General features: G+C 44.6%; 1 protein-coding gene across 6 annotated transcripts; it reads left to right on the forward strand.

Annotated features, from left to right (window-relative positions):
* On the forward strand, positions 1 to 24,947 carry MTHFD2L (methylenetetrahydrofolate dehydrogenase (NADP+ dependent) 2 like). 6 transcript variants are annotated; one of them, XM_028702609.2, is made up of 10 exons: positions 76 to 432; positions 2,289 to 2,341; positions 3,235 to 3,277; positions 9,541 to 9,725; positions 11,074 to 11,196; positions 16,698 to 16,850; positions 17,249 to 17,356; positions 18,040 to 18,132; positions 21,778 to 21,903; positions 23,965 to 24,947. In XM_028702609.2, exons 1-10 carry the CDS (start codon positions 275 to 277, stop codon positions 24,075 to 24,077), a joined length of 1,155 nt encoding a protein of 384 aa, XP_028558442.2. In that variant the 5' UTR covers positions 76 to 274; the 3' UTR covers positions 24,078 to 24,947. The 6 variants fall into 6 exon arrangements, 5 of the variants coding, with proteins under 5 accessions (XP_028558443.2, XP_028558445.2, XP_028558442.2 ...); XR_013390465.1 differs by having other exon boundaries at positions 77 to 432; positions 21,744 to 21,903; XM_028702610.2 differs by lacking the exon at positions 18,040 to 18,132 and having other exon boundaries at positions 1 to 432.

Below are 24,947 nucleotides of genomic sequence, written 5' to 3' on the forward strand. Positions count from 1 at the left end.
GAGAGGGAGAAAGGCGAGAGGGGGTGGGGGAGAGAGAGAGACAAAAAATAGAGAGACAGATCAGCTCCCCTCCCTGATACGGAGGAAGCCGGTCCCTCTTCCCCCCTCTGAGCCACCCCGCTCGGCCCTCCGCCCAGCGCCCCTGTCCGTCTCTCGGCGGCGGCGAGGCCTGCCTTTGGGCGGGCGCAGGGAGGAGCCAGAGGCGGAGCCACCCCGAAGCCGGCCGGCGACCCGGACCGGCGCGAGAGGCCGGCGACGTCCACGGCCTTCGGATATGGCGGCGGCGGCGGCGGCGACCTGCGCCCCCGTTTGCCGCCGCCTCGTGCTGCTGCTGCTGCGGAGAAGGCGGCGCGGAGGCTCCCCGCGGCTGCCGTCGGCCGGCAAACGCCTCAGCAGCAGCAGCAGCAGCTCCCTCAGCAGCGGCGTCGTCAGGTGCTGAGGGGAAGAGAAGGGCGTCATGGGAGGCGGGGGACGAGGGGGTCGTCGTCGGTGGGGCGGGGGGACCCGAGCACCCCCCCCCCAAGTCCATAAGTGGGGATATCGGGGTCAGGGCCGGCCCACCCCTGAGGCAAGGGGAGGCGGCGGCCTCAGGCGGCAGGATTCGTAGGGGCGACGAGGCTCTCTTCCCTCCCTCCCTCATCCCAGGGCGCCCTCCGGTGGGCTCGCCTCCTTGGAAGTTACCCGCAGCCGCTGCCCAGATGGCTCGGCCGTGGGTCTTCCTCTCAGGGTTCGAGCTGGGAGAGCAACTCATGGGGGGGGGGGATGAGGTCCCTTCAATGCCCCCCCCTCAATAAAATATTTGAGGGAGCCGGTTCTCCCCCCCCCCCTCCACTTGGTTTTGCCACTCAAATGGCGTACACATGCCGTGTTGTGTGATTGGTTATGTGGGGCGGAGCTTACCTGATTGATTATGTGATTGGTTGTGTGGGGCAGAGCTTACCTGATTGATTATGTGATTGATTATGCGGAACAGAGATTACCTGATTCGTTATGCGATTGGTTATGTGGGGCAGAGCTTACCTGATTGGTTATGTGATTGATTATGTGGGGCGGAACTTACCTGATTGGTTATGTGGGGGAGAGCTTACGTGATTGATTATGTGATTGGTTATGTGGGGCGGAGCTTACCTGATTGGTTATGAGATTGGTTATGCGGAGCAGAGCTTACCTGATTGATTATGTGATTGGTTGTGTGGGGCAGAGCTTACCTGATAGGTTATGTGATTGATTATGCGGAGCAGAGCTTACCTGATTGGTTATGTGACTGATTATGCGGAACAGAGATTACCTGATTCGTTATGCGATTGGTTATGTGGGGCAGAGCTTACCTGATTGGTTATGAGATTGGTTATGTGGGGCGGAGCTTACCTGATTGGTTATGAGATTGGTTATGTGGGGCAGAGCGTACCTGATTGGTTATGAGATTGATTATGCGGTTATGAGATTGGTTATGTGATTGGTAATGTGGGGCGGAGCTTACTTGATTGGTGTGATTGATTATGTAGGGCAGAGCTTACTTCGGCCTCCCCAGTATTTTATTCAAGTTGACACCCCACGTTGGGCAAAAGATTCTTGTGTTGCGGATGTGTGTGTGTAATTTCTATTATTAAATATTTTTTAAATCATGATTTAAATCGTAAATTTGATTTTAGTCAAATCCACCCTGATTTAACCCAAGCCATAATCCCGGGTTCGGTTGTCACCCTTAGTTTGGGACTTGGGTTTGATTTTCCTGTGTGTGAGTGGGGAGAAGCAAATCAGGTGGGCTTGTTCATGTGTAAACGACCATTGAATGCACTCCCAGCTTGCTTTCAGAAAGCTGCTAGATCAGGCTTCCTCGACCTCGGCCCTCCAGATGTTTTTGGCCTACAACTCCCATGATCCCTAGCTAGCAGGACCAGTGGTCAGGGATGCTGGGAATTGTAGTCTCAAAACATCTGGAGCGCCGAGTTTGAGGAAGCCTGCACTAGATGCTATAGGAGCAACAATTCCCCGAGCAATACATGTGTGGCACATGATGCATTTACTGTGCATTTTAATTAATTTGAAGTGTGAGGGAGGCAGCTTGAAGAAACATCACTTTCAGGTGTTGTGATTCCTTTCCGTGAGGTCTTCCCATGGAAACAATATTGACTTGTTTGTCGGTAACTCTTTTAAGGCAAGAAGAGCATAAGCCATGCATGCAGCCCGCCTAGTTCTGCACCTGAATTCTGAAAGTAGCATCTCATAGTGGTGTGACACTGTATATTGGCTGTATGCATAACTCCATCCCTCTTCTTGCTTTAAAGGACCACTGACCCTTCAAGGAAAATGAGGATGACCACATGCACAAGCAACATGGGTATGTGTAGTATTTCTAGAATATCAATAGGTCAGAGAGGAGGGAGCATGAGCCAGGCAATCTATTAGTTGTAGTTCCCCATTTAAGAGAAGGGTTAAGGAGCGACGGTTATTGGCATAGCTGTCAACTTACAGATTTGAAAATAAGGGACCAGCAGCCTCGAAAATAAGGAATCAGCAGCCAAAATAAGGGATCAACAATTACTTTGATAAAATACATATTTTGTTGCGTGTAAATGGCTTTAGATACCTATTACAGTGGTACCTCGCAAGACGAATGCCTCGCAAGACAAAAAACTCGCTAGGCGAAAGGGTTTTTGGTTTTTTGAGCTGCTTCGCAAGACGATTTTCCCTATGGGCTTGCTTCGCAAGATGGAAACGTCTTGCAAGTTTGTTTCCTTTTTCTTAACACTGTTAATACAGTTGCGACTTGACTTTGAGGAGCAACTCATAGAACGCGGTGTGGTAGCCTTTTTTGAGGTTTTTAAAGACTTTGGTGATTTTTGAAGCTTTTCCAAAACTTTCCCGACACCGTGCTTCACAAGACGAAAAAAATCGCAAGACGACAAAACTCGCGGAACGAATTAGTTTCGTCTTGCGAGGCACCACTGTAGGTCCATAAATTACCATATAGCATATATTCAACACAAAAAAGCAACAATTTGTTGTTGACAAAGCACAGCTGGACATAGAAAGGGCCCCATTACCTTCAGTAGCTTATTTAAGGGACATCATCAATAAGGGACAGCAGCGGGACATGGCGCTGGGATAAGGGACTGTCCCGCCAAATAAGAGACGCTTGACAGCTATGGTTATTGGACAAACGCCTATTTGCTGACGAGATGCTTTAATAGCAGTGAGAACTCACTAATGTGCACATTTTATTTATTTTAGATATGTTTTACCAACCTTCTGCCTCGTACCAAAATCACCCAAGGTAACATACATCCTAAAAAGGTTTTAAAAGAAGATAAATAAAATTAAATTAAATTAAAATAAGCAGGAAAAGAACAACAGAAAATGACAACGAAAAGCCTGTTACTTTGAGCTGCTGTCTATGTGGAGGACTGGAATGTGTGGCTTTTTGTTTTCTGTGAATTTTGGTTCCTGGTAACTTACATCTTTTTTGGATATTTTGTATTCTTTCTCAGAAGTTTTAATTTTAATTCCGACTAGCTTTCTCTTTGAATGTGGAAGGTGGTAAATTTGGGAAACCACATGAAGGGTTGTGTTTCTTCTTGAGCCCAGGAACCAGTGCTAAGAAGACAAGATGATTTATTTTTAAACTCCCTCACAAATTTTGGGAAGTCATTTTGTTGGAGGGAAAAGGCCTTGTCTTTGCCTTTTTCTCTAAGGGTTAAAGCTGTGACAACAAATGATTTAAACAACCCTTCTGTGTGTGTTTTTAGCTTTCTTATGCCATATACTTTTTCCAGTTTACCATAATTAAATAACTCTCTCAAACATTCTCCCTACCAGTATCCTGAACTATTTGTGGAAGTGGCTGTTGTGTTCTCAAGGCATATACAGTGGTACCTCGCAAGACGAATGCCTCGCAAGACAAAAAACTCGCTAGACGAAAGGTTTTTCCGTTTTCGAGTTGCCTCGCAAGACGAATTTCCCTATGGGCTTGCTTCGCAAGACGAAAACGTCTCGCGACTTTGTTTCCTTTGTCTAAATAATAATTCGCAAGACGAAAAATTCGCTAGACGACAAAACTTGCGGAACGAATTAATTTCGTCTTGCGGGGCACCACTGTATCTGGGCACCATTGATTACAGGTGTCATGGACATGTTTTTCATCAGTCTCAGTTGGCTGGAGGAAAAAATTCTGCTTTAAATTTGGGTGCCACTGTTGATGTCCAGATTATCACCACACCGGAGATACTAATGTTACAGAAAACAAGGATCAGCATATTGTAGTATTTTTTTCTTCCCATTAGTTATTTATTCATACCATACTTTTCAATATATTCCCCCATCACTTTTAAAATCAGTCTTTCCTCCCCATATTTTAAAAGTGGATTTGTCATGGAAACTTCCACTACACTTTTGACTCCCTCCTGCAAAATGGATTTGCTTCCCTACAGAACCCAGGAGTCATTGGAGCAAACACAAGAGTGTCGTTGCTAATGTTACCCTGGTACCTGCTCTGTCCAAGTGATAACCTGCAAATAGCTAAGGATTTTACCACTCATTCTCCCCATAGCAGCAGGAACCTGGGGGTGAGTAGATGGGGATGTACTGCTAAATCTCTGGCAATAGATCAGCAAAGGTTTTTGGCTCCCAGTCGTTTACAATAGCAATAGCAAAAAGTCTTGATTTGGCTCCAAAGGGACGTGGGTGGGGCTGTGGGTTAAACCACAGAGCCTAGGACTTGCCGATCAGAAGGTCGGCGGTTTGAATCCCCCCGATGGGGTGAGCTCCCGTTGCTCGGTCCCTGCTCCTGCCAACCTAGCACTCCGAAAGCACGTCAGAGTGCAAGTAGATAAATAGGTACTGCTCCAGCGGGAAGGTAAACGGCATTTCCGTGCGCTGCTCTGGTTCACCAAGTGGCTTAGTCATGCTGGCCACATGACCTGGAAGCTGTACGCCGGCTCCCTCGGCCAATAAAGTGAGATGAGCGCCGCAACCCCAGAGTCGGTCACAACTGGACCTAATGGTCAGGGGTCCCTTTACCTTTAACAGGAAAGTGTCTTCCTTTTATTCTTTTTGCTATGCGTTCCCACTGCCTCTCCCTTTCCCTCCAATATGGCAAATTTAGAAAAGGGGTTGTGGGGAACTCAGGGAGAAGCCTAGTTGGGCCTAGTTTTCCATCAAAACAAAGAGTGGTTGAGAGCTAGGCTGCTCTTCAACCTGCCCAGTGCACTGTGGGAAAATCCCTGCATTGCTGATGATAGGAATGTTCTAGAACAGGCATAGGCAAACTCTGGCCCTCCAGAATTGGCCTCCACAGTCACTTAAGAACTCATTGTGAAAACTGTGTTTATGGAAGACAATCTTACTCGGCTACGAGTGATCTCCATAGAAGAAGAGTAGTAAGATCATGATCCCCACAGCACCCTGGCCTAGGGACTTGCAGGAGAATTCTGAAGGTTCGGTTTGTATTGTTCTGTGTAGTTAGGCTCATACTTCCAAGATAAAATAGGTCACGAGTGCTTTGGCTAACAGTAGATATGGTTGGAATAAAGTGTTTGGTGCTTACTTAGGTGTCTGCATCGTTTGCCCCCACCCTGACATATTGGAAGCTTATCTACTTTGGGGGATGGGGGTGGCTAGGAGCCACTTTTCAACACACAGCCCATTGATTTTGTGCACGCTGTATGCAGGGCCGGATTTAAGTTTGATGAGGCCCTAAGCTAAACCACAGAGCCTAGGACTTGCCGATCAGAAGGTCGGTGGTTTGAATCCCCGCGACGGGGTGAGCTCCCGTTGCTCGGTCCCTGCTCCTGCCAACCTAGCAGTTCGAAAGCACGTCAAAGTGCAAGTAGATAAATAGGTACCGCTCTGGTGGGAAGGTAAACGGCGTTTCCGTGCGCTGCTCTGGTTCTCCAGAAGTGGCTTAGTCATGCTGGCCACATGACCCGGAAGCTGAACGCCGGCTCCCTCGGCCAGTAAAGCGAGATGAGTGCCGCAACCCCAGAGTCGGCCACGACTGGACCTAATGGTCAGGGGTCCCTTTACCTTTAAGCTACTGAAGGTAATGGGGCCCTTTATATGTCCATCTGTCCTTTGTCAACAACAAATTGTTGCTGTTTTTTGTGTTGAATATATGAAATCAATGAGCAGGCATAAGACTAAGGGTATCTTAGTCTTTGCTGCCTGATCATCAGTCTACAAGCACTCTAATATTAGATAACAGGTACAACAGCTTGACCTATGTTCAACTGTGCTGCACTGCAGTCTGCAGCTCCATGCTACATGTTGCCATGCAACTATGCAGAATGTAGGCACCCTATACAGCAAACCAGTGATATTTTAGGGAGCAGGCTAGCACATGGGGCCCATTACTTACATCAAGGAGCCTACACAACACAAAACGCTGTTGCTGTAGGTAAGTTTTATTTTATTTGTTTTTTATCTTATATTTTGGGAATGTACATCCAATTTTTTTCCCCTTTTAATTTTTTGTGGGGCCCTAAACTATAGCAGTATGTGGACCGAGAGCTCCCAGAAGTGCAAGCTGGATTTCGAAGGGGTAGAGGAACCAGAGACCAAATTGCAAACATGCGCTGGATTATGGAGAAAGCTAGAGAGTTCCAGAAAGACATCTACTTCTGCTTCATTGACTATGCAAAAGCCTTTGACTGTGTCGACCACAACAAACTATGGCAAGTTCTTAAAGAAATGGGAGTGCCTGATCACCTCATCTGTCTCCTGAGAAATCTCTATATGGGACAAGAAGCTACAGTTAGAACTGGATATGGAACACCTGATTGGTTCAAAATTGGGAAAGGAGTACGGCAAGGCTGTATATTGTCTCCCTGGTTATTTAACTTATATGCAGAATTCATCATGCGAAAGGCTGGGCTGGATGAATCCCAAGCCGGAATTAAGATTGCTGGAAGAAATGCCAACAACCTCAGATATGCAGATGACACAACCTTGATGGCAGAAAGTGAGGAGGAATTAAAGAACCTTTTAATGAGGGTGAAATAGGAGAGCACAAAATATGGTCTGAAGCTCAACATCAAAAAAACGAAGATCATGGCCACTGGGCCCATCACCTCCTGGCAAATAGAAGGGGAAGAAATGGAGGCAGTGAGAGATTTTACTTTCTTGGGCTCCATGATCACTGCAGATGGTGACAGCAGTCATGAAATTAAAAGATGCCTGCTCCTTGGGAGAAAGGTGATGGCAAACCTAGACAGCATCTTAAAAAGCAGAGACATCACCTTGCCAACAAAGGTCCATATTGTTAAAGCCATGGTTTTCCCAGTAGTGATGTATGGAAGTGAGAGCTGGACCATAAAGAAGGCTGATCGCCGAAGAATTGACACTTTTGAATTATGGTGCTGGATAAGACTCTTGAGAGTCCCATGGACTGCAAGAAGATGAAACCTCTCCATTCTGAAGGAAATCAGCCCTGAGTGCTCACTGGAAGGACAGATCGTGAAGCTGAGGCTTCAATACTTTGGCCACCTCATGAGAAGACTCTATGGGAAAGACCCTGATGTTGGGAAAGATGGAGGGCACAAGAAGAAGGGGACGACAGAGGACGAGATGGTTGGACAGTGTTCTTGAAGCTAAAAACATGAGTCTGACCAAACTGCGGGAGGCAGTGGAAGACAGGAGTGCCTGGCGTGCTCTGGTCCATGGGGTCACGAAGATGCGGACACGACTAAACGATTAAACAACAACAAACTATAGTTTGTTTAGCTTATACGTAAATCCAGCACTCAGGCCAAGTCATGTCTTGCACATTGCTCATGCCTCAAGAAAGCTGCAAATATCAAGGCAGTGATGATAGAGACTTTGCATATAATAGCCAACTTTCATCCTGGGAAAAGTTATGGAAAGAGGAAATAAAATTGACTGCATGCTGTTCGTTGAAAGAAAATTATATGAAAATCATGTATCATTGGTATTTAATACTGAGTAAAATTGCTAAAACGTACAAAGCAAGTTCTAAACTGTGTTGGAAATGTAAAGAGAAAGAAGGCATATTTTACGGAGCAGGCTAGTAGGCGGGGCCCATTACTTATATCATAGGAGCCTACACAACACAAAACACTGTTGCTGTATGTGGGGTTTTTTTTCCTTTAAGTTTTTTTGGGGCTCCCAAGAGAGTGGGGCCCTAAGCTATAGCTTGTTTTGCTTATATGTAAATCCGGCACTACGTGTATGGGAGACACTGTTATGGGCTATCGAGGAAGGAAGGGTTGTTCAGCCAGTGCAGTTTCCATGCATTGCAAGGTGGGTGGGTGGGTGGGGGGGAGGAAATATTTACAATGGTAATACAATAAGACATGAGATCCCTTCCTTGACTAGCTCTTGGGGGGGGGGGAATGTTTGCACCTCTATTTGGAGGAACAGAGTGCAATTTTATGTTGGATGTTAATGTTCAGAGCTTCTGAGGTGAGGATTTTCGTAAGGATTTTTGAGAGCATCAACTTTGGCTATATGCCTTTTTGATCAGTCTTATTGGAACAGGATGTCATGCTGTTGAATAAAGGTTTGTATATTCAAACTCCCTCTGGGATACTGTATAAACCAGCTTTTCCCAACCTTGGGTTTCCAGCTGTTTTTGGACTACAACTCCCATCATCCCTAGCTAGGAAGACCAGTGGTCAGGGATGATGGGAACTGTGGTCCAAAAACTGCCAAAGGCTGGGAAACACTGATATAAACTCTCCTGACGAGGTCAGAGTGATACAGCTTCGTTCCACGTTCTGTATTATGAGCTGTGTGTTGCCTTCCTGGGGTTTGTCTGTTGCTGCCGGTGTTGTGCGATTTGCTGCAGAATTTGTTGATTGATTCACTGTGACTGACTGGAAGGAGATGCATGGAAATGTCTGGCTTTCCCTCTGTTTCAATATGGCAGCCATGTTGTGTTTGTGCTGCACCCCCGTAACAGCTCTCGTGTGTTTTGTTATGCCCTACACAGCACTTTAGGGACGCGGGTGGCGCTGTGGGTTAAACCACAGAGCCTAGGACTTGCCGACCAGAAGGTTGGCGGTTCAAATCCCCGCGACGGGGTGAGCTCCCGTTGCTCGGTCCCTGCTCCTGCCAACCTAGCAGTTCGAAAGCACATCAAAGTGCAAGTAGATAAATAGGTACCGCTCCAGCGGGAAGGTAAACAGCATTTTCGTGTGCTGCTCTGGTTCGCCAGAAGTGGCTTAGTCATGCTGGCCACATGACCCGGAAGCTGTACGCCAGCTCCCTCGGCCAGTAAAGCGAGATGAGCGCTGCAACCCCAGAGTCGGCCACGACTGGACCTAATAATGGTCAGGGGTCCCTTTACCTTTACACAGCACTTTCTCAAATTCCCAAACCTGTCCACTGATCCAAACGGGTTCCTGATCCCTGTCCTAGGTGCTATAGCCATCTTGTGCTTGTGCCATTTATACGCAGGTTAAGGTGTTATAATGGCAACGTTTATTAATGCAGACTTTAGGATGACATCTTTGCTGAGCGGTAATATGTTGGCCTTAAAACTTTAGTCTTTTAACGATTCGTTTTGTCCTTTGTATTTTATAGTACCGAAGCAACTATTATCTCAGGGAAAAAGCTGGCTGCCCAGGTCTGCGAGGAGATACGGAAGGATGTAGACTCCTGGCTTGCCCTTGGGAACAAGAGGCCTCATCTCACCGTTGTTTTAGTAGGAGACAACCCAGCCAGTCACACGTATGTGAGAAATAAAGTAAAAGCAGCGGCAGCTGTAGGTAAGCCTTTTTATTCAAACAGTTTCCCGAACAATGGCAGCTTTCTGGACACAATGCACATTTCCTTTCAGAGGCTGCATTCCCCGGGAGGTAATCTCCATGCTGGCAGCGGGCAGAATTTGTGGCAATAATAATAATAATAATAATAATAATAATAATAATAATAATAATATTTATACCCCGCCCATCTGGCTGGGTTTCCCCAGCCACTCTTGGCGGCTTCCAACTGAATATTAAAAACAATACAGCATCAGTCATTAAAAACTTCCCTAAACAGGGCCGCCTTCAGTTGTCTTTTAAAAGTAAAATAGTTGTTTATTGCCTTGACATCTGCTGGGAGCTCTGTCAGTCTCTCTACTCCCCTTCCCACCCCCACTCCCATCTCTCCATTTTGGCTCCCCGCTGTTCCCCATTAATTAACAAATTTTGGAACTGATGACTTGCAGAAGGCTCCTCCTCCAGGGCCAGACTTTGGTAATATGGCTCCCTGAGCGAGGAAAAATCGGGCAAACCCCCCGCCCTCAAATACCGTATTTTTCGCTCTATAAGACGCACTTTTCCCCCTCCAAAAATTAAGGGGAAATGTGTGTGCGTCTTATGGAGCGAATGCAGGCTCCTTGGCTTCAGCGATAGCAACACGCTCCTGGCTTCAGCGAAAGGAACCTCCCGCTGCGCTCCAGAGGCTTTGGGTTCCTTTTGCTGAAGCCAGGAGAGCAAGACTCTCCTGGCTTCAGCAGAGAGGGAGAGCTGCGCAGCGCCCCTTCAGCAATGCGGGAGGAGAAATGGAAGGGGCTCCATTTCTCCTGCCAGTTCGCTGAAGGGGCGCTGGACAGAGAGGGGGAGAATTTTTTTCTTCTTGTTCTCCCCCTCTAAAACAAGGTGCGTCCTATGGTCGGGTGCGTCCTATAGAGCGAAAAATACGGTATTTCTTATTTGTGTTCCCCCTTGCCCTCCCCTCTCTTTTCCCATCCAGGCTCCCCGCCCTGAGGCTCATTCCCAGGCTACTGCATCACTCTCTGTCTCTGTCTCTCTGTCGCTCTCTCGCTCTCTCACACACCCACACACCCACAGATACATTACAGTAGAGTGATCCTGAGAGCTAGAGAAGGCTTGTAGCACCCCATGGCTGTGGGTTCCTCACCCACTATCTGTAAGGAAAAATATATTTAAAAAATATATTTAAAAAATAAATAAACAAATAATTAAATACTGAGTGTGAATTTATTTTAGTATTCTGATTAAAAATGCTACCGATAGATAGAATTGCACAATCTGAATTTTGTTGCATGTGACTAAGCGTAACTAATGTTTTGCTGATGATATTGTTTGCTTTCTCCTTTTTCTTTAGGCATTTGTAGTGAAATAATACTGAGGCCCAAAGATATTTCTCAGGAAGAACTTTTAGATCTGACTGGCAGATTAAACAAGGATCCAAGAGTCAGTGGTATATTAGTCCAGTTACCTCTGCCAGGTAATGTTATTTTATACAATGTCACAAAGTCGGGTGGTTTTGAGGAATAAATGAGAAAAATCAAGTGCACTTAACTTAGTATAAACCTTGCAATGAGAAAAAGGGTTTATAAATAACCAAACTACTCAGTACCTTGACCGTATTGAAACAAAAAAATTCCTTCCAGTAGCACCTTAAAGACCAACTAAGTTAGTTCTTGGTATGAGCTTTCGTGTGCATGCACACTTCTTCAGATACACTGAAACAGAAGTTGCCAGATCCTTCTATATAGTGATAAGGTGGTGACAGACCCTGGACACCTTCCACCAGAAATTCAATGATTTTCACCCCACAATCAACCTAACAATGAATCAATCTATGCAAGAAATACATTTTTTGGACACTACTATAAAAATACAGGATGGGCGCATAGACACCACCTTATACCGTAAACCAACTGACCGACAAACATATCTACATGCCTCTAGCTACCATCCCAAACATACCAAACAATCCATTGTATATAGCCAGGCACTACGTTACAGCCGTATCTGTTCCAATTCTACAGACAGAGACTCTCACCTAAGAGATCTACAGCAAACCTTTTTAGAACTAAAATACCCAGCAGATGAAGTTAGACAACAGATCAACAGAGCCAGACTGATACCCAGAGAGAACTTGCTGCAAGACAGACCCAAAAAAGAAAATAACAGAACACCTCTAGTCATCACATACAGCTCCCAAGTTAAAACAGTACAACGCATCATCAGAGATCTACAACCTCTCCTGGACAATGACAGTTCTCTTTCTCAAGCTCTGGGAGGAAGACCTTTCATTGCCTACAGACAGCCACCCAATCTTAAACAACTCCTAACCTACAATAATACTACAACCAGACTTAACACGGACACTGGCACCAGAGCCTGCAATAAACCCAGATGCCAACTTTGCTGCCACATACACCCGGACAACACCATTACTGGCCCCAACAACATCACACATACCATCTCGGGACTATTTAATTGCTCATCGTCTAACATTGTGTATGCCATCAAATGCCAACAGTGTCCTTCAGCTCTCTATATTGGACAAACAGGCCAAACCTTACGCCAAAGAATAAACGGACATAAATCTGACATCAAGAATCACAAGACAGAGAAACCAGTAGGAGAACACTTCAATCTCCCAGGACATTCTATACAAGATCTCAAAGTAGCTGTTTTACTACAAAGGAATTTAAGAAATAGACTGGAAAGAGAAGCTGCTGAATTGGAACTCATTACCAAACTTAAAACCACGGAGAGACCTGGCCTTAACAAAGACATTGGATTCTTATCTCATTATACATAACAAAGCCATTTTTCACCTTCTCACCCCTTGCTTTTTCCTGTAAGACCTACTGCAGTCGTTTAGAGTTGTCAACAGGCTCATCACAGCTATCTGCCAATCACCCATTCCCACCACCCCTCTGAGTAATACCCCTCCCCACCTTCTCACTATATAGAAGGATCTGGCAACTTCTGTTTCAGTGTATCTGAAGAAGTGTGCATGCACACGAAAGCTCATACCAAGAACTAACTTAGTTGGTCTTTAAGGTGCTACTGGAAGGAATTTTTTTGTTTTGACTATGGCAGACCAACACGGCTACCTATCTGTAACTTGACCGTATTGGTAATTATTTTTCCAACATACATGTTTCTGCCCTTAGTAGTAACCTTATTATGAAAGCTGAAAGAGATTATTCTCATAATTTATTTCAAACGAGTGCTTCTGGGGGTAATGGCCATATTTTCAATACCATTTTTTATTAATGTGCTTGCAGGCTAGAATGCTGATTTTATTCAGCCGAATCAACCCTGGCGATCAATGGGGTGACAGATGTCGCAGCCAGATCGCCCTCACATCCACCCTGTCGCCCCCCCAACTGTATTACCTGGGTTATGAAGGTGCCCTAAAGACGTTAAAGCAAAGATTATGGGATAATGCACACAGTGACTTGCGATCTCGATCACACGCAGTCTGTAGTCCGCTGGCAGTAGGAGTACAATATGGGCATGTCTTTAAGTTAACATCTTATATTAAAATCCTGACAGTACCAAACTATCGAAGGCTTTTCACCAAAGCCAGACTAAACGTCTTTCCTTCTGCAGTGTTGGATGGCAGGTTGAGAGGAGTTCCCTACCAGGACAGATTTTGCTCGTGTGCTCAAGACATCGATTCCATAAAACACATTTTGTTGCACTGTGCAAAATATGAGCAAGCCAGGGCTGAACTGATACTACCCTTGCTGGTACCTTTCCCGGGAAAATCAGAGGCTCACTATGTCAGGTTCCTATTGGAAGACCGGACAAACGCTAGAACATTAGCAGTGGCAAAGTTTTTATCGGTGGTTGCAAGAACCAATGATCCCTGTATTCTGAACAAAATGCTTGTTTAACCTGGAGGTAGGCTGTATGAATTGTGTATTGTTTTGTAACGATTTGTTGGGTCTCTGGACCGTAATAAAGATTGATGATGATGATGATGATTTTATTCACCTGCTTGCAGTTTCTACCCTAGAACTATTCGGTGAGGGAAAATTATACATTTCATAAATAATTGAGAATGAAAGATTGACCACATGGTGGCAGTGTAACATAAACTGAAGCAGGCTCAGCACTGTGCGTTGACTCTTTGCACCATAGACAAACTTAAAACTTGTGTGGTGAGTGCAGGTTAGGCTGTGCTCTTATGTACTGCAGAGAGCAAAGGCAAAGCTACGAATTCTTGTGCATGGAGGTAGCTCTAAAGACAAGCTTTAAAGCCTCAGCAGTATTGCTCAGAGCATCAGTTGCCAACTTGAAGTTTGCAAGGGCAGTCGACGTGTGACCTGTGTATCTGACATAATTGAACCTGATTACTCCAAAGGTTGGGACGCGGGTGGCGCTGTGGGTTAAAACACAGAGCCTAGGACTTGCCAATCAGAAGGTCGGCGGTTCGAATCCCTGCGACGGGGTGAGCTCCCGTTCCTCGGTACCAGCTCCTGCCAACCTAGCAGTTCAAAAGCACGTCAAAGTGCAAGTACAGTGGTGCCTCGCAAGAGGAAAAAAAAACCGTTCCGCGATTCTCTTCGTCTAGCGGTTTTTTCGTCTTGCGAAGCAACCCCATTAGCGGCTAAGCGGATTAGCGCTATTAGCGGTTTAGCGGCTTAGCGGCTATTAAAGGCTTAGCAGCTGAGCTGCTAAAAGGCTATTAGTGGCTTAGCGGCTTAGAAAAAGGGGGGGAAAGCGGGGGGAAAATGGCAAGCCCATAGGGAAATTCGTCTTGCGAAGCACCTCCAAAACGGAAAACCCTTTCGTCTAGCGGGTTTTCCGTCTTGTGAGGCATTCGTCTTGCAGGGCAGCACTGTATATAAATAGGTACCGCTCCGATGCGAAGGTAAATGGCGTTTCCGTGCACTGCTCTGGTTCGCCAGAAGTGGCTTAGTCATGCTGGCCACATGACCTGGAAACTGTACACCGGCTCCCTCGGCCAGTAAAGCGAGATGAGCGCCACAACCCCAGAGTCGGCCACGACTGGATCTAATGGTCAGGGGTCCCTTTACCTTACTCCAAAGGCAGTAAAAGATGTCTTGAGGAAAAACTATTTGTATGTTGCACTGTTGACAGATTTGTCTGTGGAAATGATCAGGTTTAACTCCAAACTCATGATTTCCAAGATCATAGCTAGAATGCACATATGGCTCTTGTCACTGGATTGTGGACCTAGAATTGTAATCAAAGGGTGCCCCTTTTCCATCACCAAGTTCTTTGGCTTGTTGAATTTTGAAACCAAAAAGAAGAAGGCAGGCCAAACCTCAGCAGTCCTTTTGGACAGCCGCAAAACATTCATTGTTCTCCCATTCAACCGAGTAGGAGCCCAAATTGCCACACTCCAGGTTATTGACCAGAAGTTCTGCATGAAATGTCTCACCAGAGCCTCTTCACCCTCTAAAGGCAGCACAAACAGTCTGATAGGTTTTGCTTTTGTGGCTGGTCTGTGGGAGGAGATCATCTGTCCAGATTAGGTTGACAGTAATGCTAAGGATATGTGCTGGTGATCTCCAGAAACCCACAGGACAGATTGTGGACATCAAAAATCTAGGAGTACAGTGGTACCTTGGTTGTCAATATATATATATTTTTTAGAAAAGTTTTTATTGTTAAAATAATGCAGCATTAATACACACATATTGTGAATATACAAGCATACAAACATACATTTCATACAGTCCTTAAAAATGTTCAAACATACCTACACTCAATCCCACAGATAATTCCTTTTCCCATCCCCATCCACCACCCCTCACCCCACCTTTGTGTTAGACTTCCAATCTACTCAATTGCAATTTCTTTCCACGTCTATTACTTTCTTTCACACACCTTTAACCTAATTTCATGCTTCTTTTTCTATTAGAATAAACAAGTTCCGTTTTAAATATTAAATAAGATGGATAACAATGTGTAATAGAAAAATGTGTAATAGAAATATATATATATATATTTTTAGCGGCAGCTAAAAAAGCCAATGCAATTCTGGGCTGCGGCAGCTAAAAAAGCCAATGCAATTCTGGGCTGCATCAATAGGAGTATAGCATCTAGATCAAGGGAAGTAATAGTGCCACTGTATTCTGCTCTGGTCAGACCTCACCTGGAGTACCGTGTCCAGTTCTGGGCACCACAGTTCAAGAAGGACACTGACAAACTGGAACGTGTCCAGAGGAGGGCAACCAAAATGGTCAAAGGCCTGGAAACGATGCCTTATGAGGAACGGCTAAGGGAGCTGGGCATGTTTAGCCTGGAGAAGAGGAGGTTAAGGGGTGATATGATAGCCATGTTCAAATATATAAAAGGATGTCATATAGAGGAGGGAGAAAGGTTGTTTTCTGCTGCTCCAGAGAAGCGGACACGGAGCAATGGATCCAAACTACAAGAAAGAAGATTCCACCTAAACATTAGGAAGAACTTCTTGACAGTAAGAGCTGTTCGACAGTGGAATTTGCTGCCAAGGAGTGTGGTGGAGTCTCCTTCTTTGGAGGTCTTTAAGCAGAGGCTTGACAACCATATGTCAGGAGTGCTCTGAGGGTGTTTCCTGCTTGGCAGAGGGTTGGACTCGATGGCCCTTGTGGTCTATTCCAACTCTATGATTCTAAGCTTGGGTGTCGAACTTAATCCATTCCGGGAGTCCGTTTGACTACTGAAACCTTTCAAAAACCAAGGCATGGCTTCCAGTTGGCAGCAGGAGCTTCCTGCACTCAACTGGAAGCTGTGTCGGACGTTCGGCTTCCAAAAAACGTTCGCAAACTGGAACAGTTACTTCCAGGTTTGCAGCGTTCGGGAGTCAATTTGTTCAGGAGCCAAGCTGTTCAACTACCAAGGTACCACTGTAGTGGTAAATAGATCCTAGAAACATCCTCATGCTCAACACTGTTTGTTCTCCACTGAACATAAAGCCCATCAGACAAGTTCCAGATAACAAAAAGGACATGAAATCGTATTTTCCAGGTCACATTGATGAAAGAACTGTGTGTAACACTGTTGCCCCTGAAAAGGATGTCGATGGATTTCATATTTTCAATATAGGACAACTGTGTCTTGACCAACCTTCCGTTATACCTGCCACTGCTGCTGCTGTCTGGGAAATAATAAAAAGAACAGGTAAGAGAAATGAGGTATTTCAGAGAAATATGGGGTATCAAGTTATACGATCTTACGGTGCTTAGGTGCCAGGCAAAAAATGTTCTTTTTACCCAGACATTCTTTACCCAAGCCCTTAATTTGGAGGGTTTCAGATATTTGTGCCCTCTTTCAACTGGTGGAGCGCGTTAGACCTGCCTTTTATATGTATGGATTTCTTAAAGGTTTTATTCTGTTTTGACACTATGCTGGTTTTAATCTTTGTACTATTTTGTTAGACGATTTGGGTTATGTATTGTAAAGAAAAGCCACTAATCACAATTCATAATAATCTAACATTTCAAATCTGTACGATCGAAGGCCTTTCATTCCATAGGAATGAGTCACTCTCTTCGATATTATTTTTCTCGTTCTTAAAGGAATACAAACATTTGGAAGAAACGTCGTCGTCGTCGGGAGATCAAAGAATGTTGGAATGCCTATTTCAATGCTTTTACATACCGACGGAGGACATGAAAGGCCCGGAGGTATGTTGAATAACATTCTGTTTTGTTAAAACCCTCAGCACAGAGAAAAGGGAATGTGCAAAGGAAGAAAAAAATAGTTCGTAAGCATCTAAATGCATAACAGGATTTAGAATGTCTGATTTTCAAAATAATGGTTTAGATCCTTAGCTTTTAGGAACATAACCCATTTTGCTATTTGTATACACTTACTTGCCCATATAGTATGATGAATGCCAGCTGTTCTTAACAGAATCTGCTGGACATTTGGCACTGAGTAATTTTGACCTTCCAAACTGTGATCATTCGGACTACTCTAGAGTTTGAGTTTCAGATAAGATGAGGATATTTTCGGATGTCAGTGTTTCTTTTTAATGTCTGTAGGGAAAAAGAAGACCACGGTTACAAAGTTCTCATGCACACGCCCCATTTATTTCAATGGGCCTCCCGCAGAATAATTTTCCAGTGGATTGTGCCAAAAGTGCATTCTAGAATGAAAACCTTGTGTGATAAGACATTTGCATTGTTTTCGAGGCTTCCAGAAATAGAATTTATTTTACAGGGCCTGATACCGTACTGCCAAAATAATGGCAAACTAAAGAAAGTGCTGCAAACAGTTTGCTAACGCTATGACGATCATTTTAATCACAACTGCATTGCAGTTTTGTAAATGATCAGTTATTGGGACTAATATATATGTATTTCAGGTGATGCTACAGTCACAATTGCTCACAGATATACACCCAAAGATCAGCTGAAGATCCATACGCAGCTTGCTGATATTGTGATAGTTGCTGCAGGTAATGTAGCACTGTCAATGTTTTACAATACAATAAAATTCAAATATACACACACATCCCGGTTTACAAACGTTCATTATGGAAAAATTCTCATGTCCAAAAATGAGGAATTAGTACCCAAACCTTGCTATACACACGGCAGATTCAGATATCTGCCGAGGAATGCAAGGAGCGATTGAACAAATAAGAGAGCATTTCTTCTAGGTGTTCCCAAGGGTTTGTTTGGTCTTTTTGCTTTTGGGTGAGGGTGTGGTAGGGAATGTCAGGAGCTTGTCCTACACTCGAGTAGGACCCTGGCAGAGACACATGCCCGACTGGCATGTTCTCGCCCTCCTGATCTTTCGTTCGGGAGCTTCAAAAGCTTTCTTCAGCTGAACATCACAACAACCGATGTCAACAGACACCGGCACACTTCGGGATCTGCAGAGTATTTGCAGTTTGCGTAACAGACCTCAGCAACACAGCATTTTGGCTAATCTACTTTAAAGGTAAAGAGTAAAGGGACCCCTGACCATTAGGTCCAGTCGTGACCGACTCTGGGGTTGCAGCGCTCATCTTGCTTTATTGGCCGAGGGAGCCGGCGTACAGCTTCCAAGTCATGTGGCCAGCATGACTAAGCCGCTTCTGGCCAACCAGAGCAGCGCACGGAAACGCTGTTTGCCTTCCCGCCAGAGCGGTACCTATTTATCTACTTGCACTTTGACGTGCTTTCGAACTGCTAGGTGGGCAGGAGCAGGGACCAAGCAACGGGAGCTCACCCCGTCGTGGGGAATCAAACAGCCGACCCTCTGATCGGCAAGTCCTAGGCTCTGTGGTTTAACCCACAGCGCCACCCGCGTCCCTCTTTATTTACGCATCTACTTTATTTACTTTATTTACATATAAACACACACGGGGCACTGCAACTTGGCTCCCTCCCTCTCTAGCATCAGACAGCAAAGAGAGAAAGAACAAAGGACAATAGTCCCACTTCACGGAACACAGTAACACAAACATCATGTCTCCGTCACTTCCCATACTGTGGAGTCAAAACATACACCGTCATGTGATAGACAACAATCCCATGACTGCAATCACAGAGAAGGAATTCTAACAGGGAACACATTAGAGAATTTCCCATAGGAATCAGTTACAGTGGTGCCCCGCAAGACGAATGCCTCGCAAGACGGAAAACCCGCTAGACGAAAGGGTTTTCCGTTTTGGAGGTGCTTCGCAAAATGAATTTCCTATGGGCTTGCTTCGCAAGACGAAAATGTCTTGCGAGTTCCTGCAGGTTTTTTTCCCTTTCCCTCCTCCTTTTTCCCAAGCCGCTAAGCCGCTTATCAGCTGATCTGCTAAGCTGCTAAGCTGCTTAACAGCTGATCGCTAAGCCACTTATCAGCTGATCCGCTAAGCCACTTAACAGCTGATCCGCTAAGCCGCTTAACAGCTGATCGCTAAGCCGCTTATCAGCTGATCCGCTAAGCCGCTTGACAGCTGATCCGCTAAGCCGCTTGACAGCTGATCCGCTAAGCCGCTTATCAGCTGATCCGCTAAGCCGCTAATAGCGCTAAGCCGCTAATGGGCTTGCTTCGCAAGACGAAAAAACCACAAGACGAAGAGACTCGCGGAACGGATTCTTTTCGTCTTGCGAGGCACCACTGTACAATCATTGACTCGTATGCTAACCCTTGCCTAGTTAACAATTTCCAATTAACGCATTATGTTTGGTAAGTCGGGCATGCTTGTTGTAAGTCTGAAAGTCACTATTATGTTGTCTCTGTGACCACAAACTTAGCATGTTTCATGCTTGTGTCGCAGTAAAGTGAAAATTACATACAATATGGATTTTATGGGGGCAAGCTATGGTGCAGGCTCACTTTCACACTGAAGAGTTCACATTTTCACTAGCAGCTATTTATGCAAAGCGGCCCAGCATTTACCTAACTTGCCTAGAATTTGGCAAGAGCTTGGGAACAATGGCATTTTAGGAATAAAAAAAATTCAGTCAGAGGGTCTAGCATTTACAAGAATAGTACAGAATTAATAAATAGGGAGATGGAAAACTTTGGTCCTGGGTTCTACCGTCCTTATATCCAAATTACAGCCAGGTTTACAGTTGCAGTATTGGAATTGTAAAAATGTTGTATTTATTATGCAATAGGTTTAAGTTATATAAGCAAGAGGTTTTATTTTGAAATCCTTGGGGGTGAGGAGGAGCTGATAGCTCATGGTAGCCCAAAATGTCTGTGGAAAAAAATCAACCTCAAACTTAGAAATGCCTTAATTGCCTAATTACACCTGAGTATTTGCAGAATTCTTGGTACGCCAATATAATTATAGGCCTGTTTAATTCTACAAATACCAACATTTTCTGAGTATTATTTTCCCCCTCTTCTGACATTGTCACTGCTTTGCCCCTCCAGAGGTCTGTAATTCTTCTTCGTAACTTGCCCTTGAAGGTTGTAGTGGCAGTGCTGGCCTTCTTTGCTATTCTGCTAGTCTATAAGGTTCAAGGGACCTTATGGTTTCTAAATATTTGTTTCAAGCCATGCACAATGCTATAAACACACCACTACATACCCTCCCAACATTTCTCTGATGACAATAGTGATGTCCTGAAATATACTCGGAGTCGAGAGTGGATTTCATGCTCTTTATTCAGCTCATAGTGGTGAGGAGGAATGAAAGTTCCCCCAAAGTATCTGCTTTATATACATTATTTACACAATGGGCTGCACGTGATTGGCTAATTCTGGAATTCTCCTGTAGGCCAATCAGGTTGTGGATTCACTTCCATCTGGAGCTGGATTGGGTGGCTCCTGCAGACCAATCATACTGCTGCATTGTTCTAGGACCAATCCGACTGCTGCATTCTGAATCCTATTGTTCTAGGACCAATCAGACTGCTGCATTTTGGATCCTATTCAACTCAGTACATAACATGCCCTATTCAAATAATAATAATAATAATAATAATAATAATAATAATAATAATAATAATAATAATTTTATTTATACCCCACTCACCTGACTGAGTTGCCCCAGCCACTTTGGGCAGCTTCCAACATATATAAAAACATAATAAAGCGTTAAACATTTAAAAAACTTCCCTATACAGGGCTGCCTTCAGATGTCTTCTAAAGCAGGGGTCAGCAAACTGTTTCAGCAGGGGGCCGGTCCACTGTCCCTCAGACCTTGTGGGGGGCCGGACTATATTTTGAAGGGGGGGAAATGAACGAATTCCTATGCCCCACAAATAACCCATAGATGCATTTTAAATAAAAGCACACATTCTACTCATTGTGGCAGGCCCCACAAATCACCCAGAGATGTATTTTAAATAAAAGGACACATTCTACTCATGTAAAAACACAATGATTCCCAGACCGTCCGTGGGCCGGATTTAGAAAGCGATTGGGCCGGATCCGGCCCCCGGACCTTAGTTTGCCTACCCATGTTCTAAAGGCTGTATAGTTACTCGTCTCCTTGGCTCGCATAACCATACCATCTATCATTTCTCCGATGAAACTATGGACATAATGACTGAGGTATTAGTATCCCTCATCAAATATAAAGTGATTAAAAGCTTAAGTATTCACATTTCTCCCCCCCCCCCCCCCGCCCCTCAGGATCTGTGAATCCTAATTGGATTGGTGGTTTCAGGTGTCCCAAAGCTGATTACTTCTGATATGGTTAAAGAAGGGGCAGCAGTGATCGATGTCGGGATCAACCATATCCACGATCCTCTCACAGGAAAGACCAACTTAGTGGGGGATGTGGACTTTGAAGGTAAGCAAAATGGCAGTAGGTATTTTTTTTGGGGGGGGGGACTAGGAATCTGTTCCAGTTACAACTGCTCTTGAAGCAGGGAGTTTAAATAACACATTATTTTTCCCTTGGCCAAAAGAGAAATATTAAGAGCCATACTGAAAGTTAACCCACATATTTAGGGGAATTGGACACCCTAGAGAATCTGAAGGGTGCTTTACCCAGCTATTTCCTTGTGTAACTTCTGAGAAAGTTCATCTCATGGGGCTTATCAGTACTTCCATTTTTTCTTGCAATTTTCTTTTATGTTAAGCATTTTAATAGTGTTGCGTGTGTGCATATATTCATAGGATTTAAACATTAACCAACAGTGTTCTGCTAATATAGTTCTTTCACACCCAATCCCCCCCCCCCCCCAGTACCTAATGTAAAATGTGTCCCAGGTTTTCTCCTTACTTGGCTCTTGCTAACTAAAGGGAGATGAGTATTCTGGGCTAATATATCCTATTTGGCCTGAACTTCTCCACTTTAAAAAAAACCCAAGAATGAGGGTTTCCAAAGCTGAGGATCCAGTTTGTCAAGGATGGATTTTGTTGCTTTTGGAAGCTGAAAAAACATTGAAAGTACCGAAGGCATTGCAGAATGTTGATACTGTTCCACCAAGTTTAGCTGTATTTAGAGAATTAAAACACACCACCTAAAATAGATGCTTTGATGTACCGTATTTTTCGCTCCATAAGATGCACTTTTTCCCTCCTAAAAAGTAAGGGGAAATGTGTGTGCGTCTTATGGAGCGAATGCAGGCGGGGAGGCAGGCAGGAAAAGCCCCCAAGAGCCGCACACAAGCTCAGCGCGGCTCTTGCGGGCTTTTCCCCAGGAGGGAGAAGGGACAGACGTGGATGGATCCCACTCGCTGTCTTGGCTTCTTTGCTCTTTGGGGCTGGGGGGGGGGGACCCGGGCTTCCCCCCGGCAGCCCCAAGAAGCTCTGGGGCTTCTTGATTTCCCCCTCTAAAAACTACGTCTGGTCCGGTGTGCCTTATGGAGCGAAAAATACGGTATTTGTGGGCAACCTTCCCTAAACTTGATTTGGAATGGACCCTTCTAAAATGGCCTCACATTGACACTTTTCAGATCAGGCCTAAATTACACTATCAGCTCAGACCTGCTCCAGTCTCTTGTATTCCCATAAATTTCAATGAAAACATGACAGTTGCTTGAGAAACAACAAACCTTTAGCTCTTCCCACCTCCTTGTGGGGTCCCACCCCCCACCAAGAACAGGAGTTATGTTTTCAAGATTTATGAGCATCCCTTGATTTCTTCTGAAATAAACATGGCTTTACTTTTAGGACTGGAGTAAAGAACAACGCAGGTGGCGCTGTGGGTTAAACCACAGAGCCTAGGACTTGCTGATCAGAAGGTCGGTGGTTCAAATCCCCGCGACGGGGTGAGCTCCCGTTGCTCGGTCCCTGCTCCTGCCAACCTAGCAGTTTGAAAGCACGTCAAAGTGCAAGTAGATAAAATAGGTACCGCTCCGGCGGGAAGGTAAACGGCATTTCCGTGCGCTGCTCTGGTTCGCCAGAAGCGGCTTAGTCATGCTGGCCACATGACCCGGAAGCTGTACGCCTGCTCCCTCGGCCAATAAAGCAAGATGAGCGCCGCAACCCCAGAGTCGGCCACGACTGGATCTAATGGTCAGGGGTCCCTTTACCTTTTAAAGAACTTAGCACTAATAAATTATTGTTCTCAGCGTATAGATTGGGGGTGGGAGATTGATTTGGCCAAGGCCTCATAATGAATCTGTAACAAAGGAAGACTTCAACCCATCTTCGGAGTTGATTCGCAGATATCAACTGCGATTAAGCTTATGAAATAATAAATTGGATGAACAGACTCTAAAATCCTGGGATTGGGGGGAAAAACACCATTTTGAAATGTATTGCCTATTGGCCTCTGTTTTAATAATTTGGCCGGCAAACAGAAATGTTGTTCCTCACACTGTTGTTTGTGGGTTGCTTTGTTTGATGACCAGCATATTAACTTAAGTTTTATTGCATTTTCTATTGTTCTCCACCCCCCCAGAGGTAAAGAAGAAAGCTGGTTTCATCACGCCTGTCCCAGGAGGTGTAGGACCAATGACAGTTGCTATGCTCCTGAATAATACATTAATTGCGGCCAAGAAGCTTATTTATTAAGATCTATGAATTCAAGCCATTCTATTTATTGATACATATACATTTATTTTTCTTACAAAGATATTTATTTCTAAATTGTATTTATTCATGTCAGAATACGGACAATGGGTTTCTTTGCATACTTACAAAAATGTTTATTACTTCTGCTGAATATGCACCTACTGTCTTCATGTATGGATGTGTGTGATTTCTCTATGTAATTCCAGTCAAAGCACCTGGTCCAAGTTTGAGGTGTGCGGTTTTTGCAAAACACCCCTCGCCAATGCGAGTCTCTTTTGCAACAGAAAAGGAGATCTGGGCCTGAGCTTTAACTGCATGCCACACTCTAGCCAATGATAATAAAGGGCTCATACTTTGAACTACATTATGCATAAGGGGGGAAACTCCCAGAACCCAGTATGCTCGATAGAAATAAATCAGGAATTTGAAAAGCCAGGTATTGATAACTGAACATGTATGAAAACACTAAAAACAAAGTGAATTGTGTGTGGTTTTTGAAAGCATGCTTAGTATTTGCTATTGCTGTAATCCCAAGTCAGAGGTGAAAAAGTCATTCCAAAGGGAGTTAATACACTTCATTGCAGTCTGCTTCTATGTCTAGTTTTGCCCTCGCGTCCCAAAACACAGTATCAGTATCATTCCTATTTAGATTAATAGATGTGAGCTGACCAATTTCATTCTCATTGAAGAAGCATCATTTCCGTCAAGAAGGGACAGGAGAACATTACTTGATTCTGTATTGGAGAATTCAAAATATTTTTAAAATGACTGCGTTATTGATCATCAACTTTAAAAAAAACCCTTCTGAATTGTATTTCCATTCCAGTGAACTGTAATATTAAAACAATACCCATGATTGCTGAAACTAAA

Source organism: Podarcis muralis, chromosome 13 (genome assembly GCF_964188315.1).
Source record: "Podarcis muralis chromosome 13, rPodMur119.hap1.1, whole genome shotgun sequence".
Taxonomy (NCBI): domain Eukaryota; kingdom Metazoa; phylum Chordata; class Lepidosauria; order Squamata; family Lacertidae; genus Podarcis; species Podarcis muralis.

Coding starts and splice junctions, on each gene's coding strand:
- MTHFD2L (XM_028702609.2), top strand. CDS start 275: ATGGCGGCGGCGGCGGCGGCGACCTGCGCCCCCGTTTGCCGCCGCCTC. Junction 2,342..3,234: donor CACATGCACAAGCAACATGG/GTATGTGTAGTA, acceptor TATTTATTTTAG/ATATGTTTTACCAACCTTCT. Junction 17,357..18,039: donor AGGACATGAAAGGCCCGGAG/GTATGTTGAATA, acceptor TATGTATTTCAG/GTGATGCTACAGTCACAATT.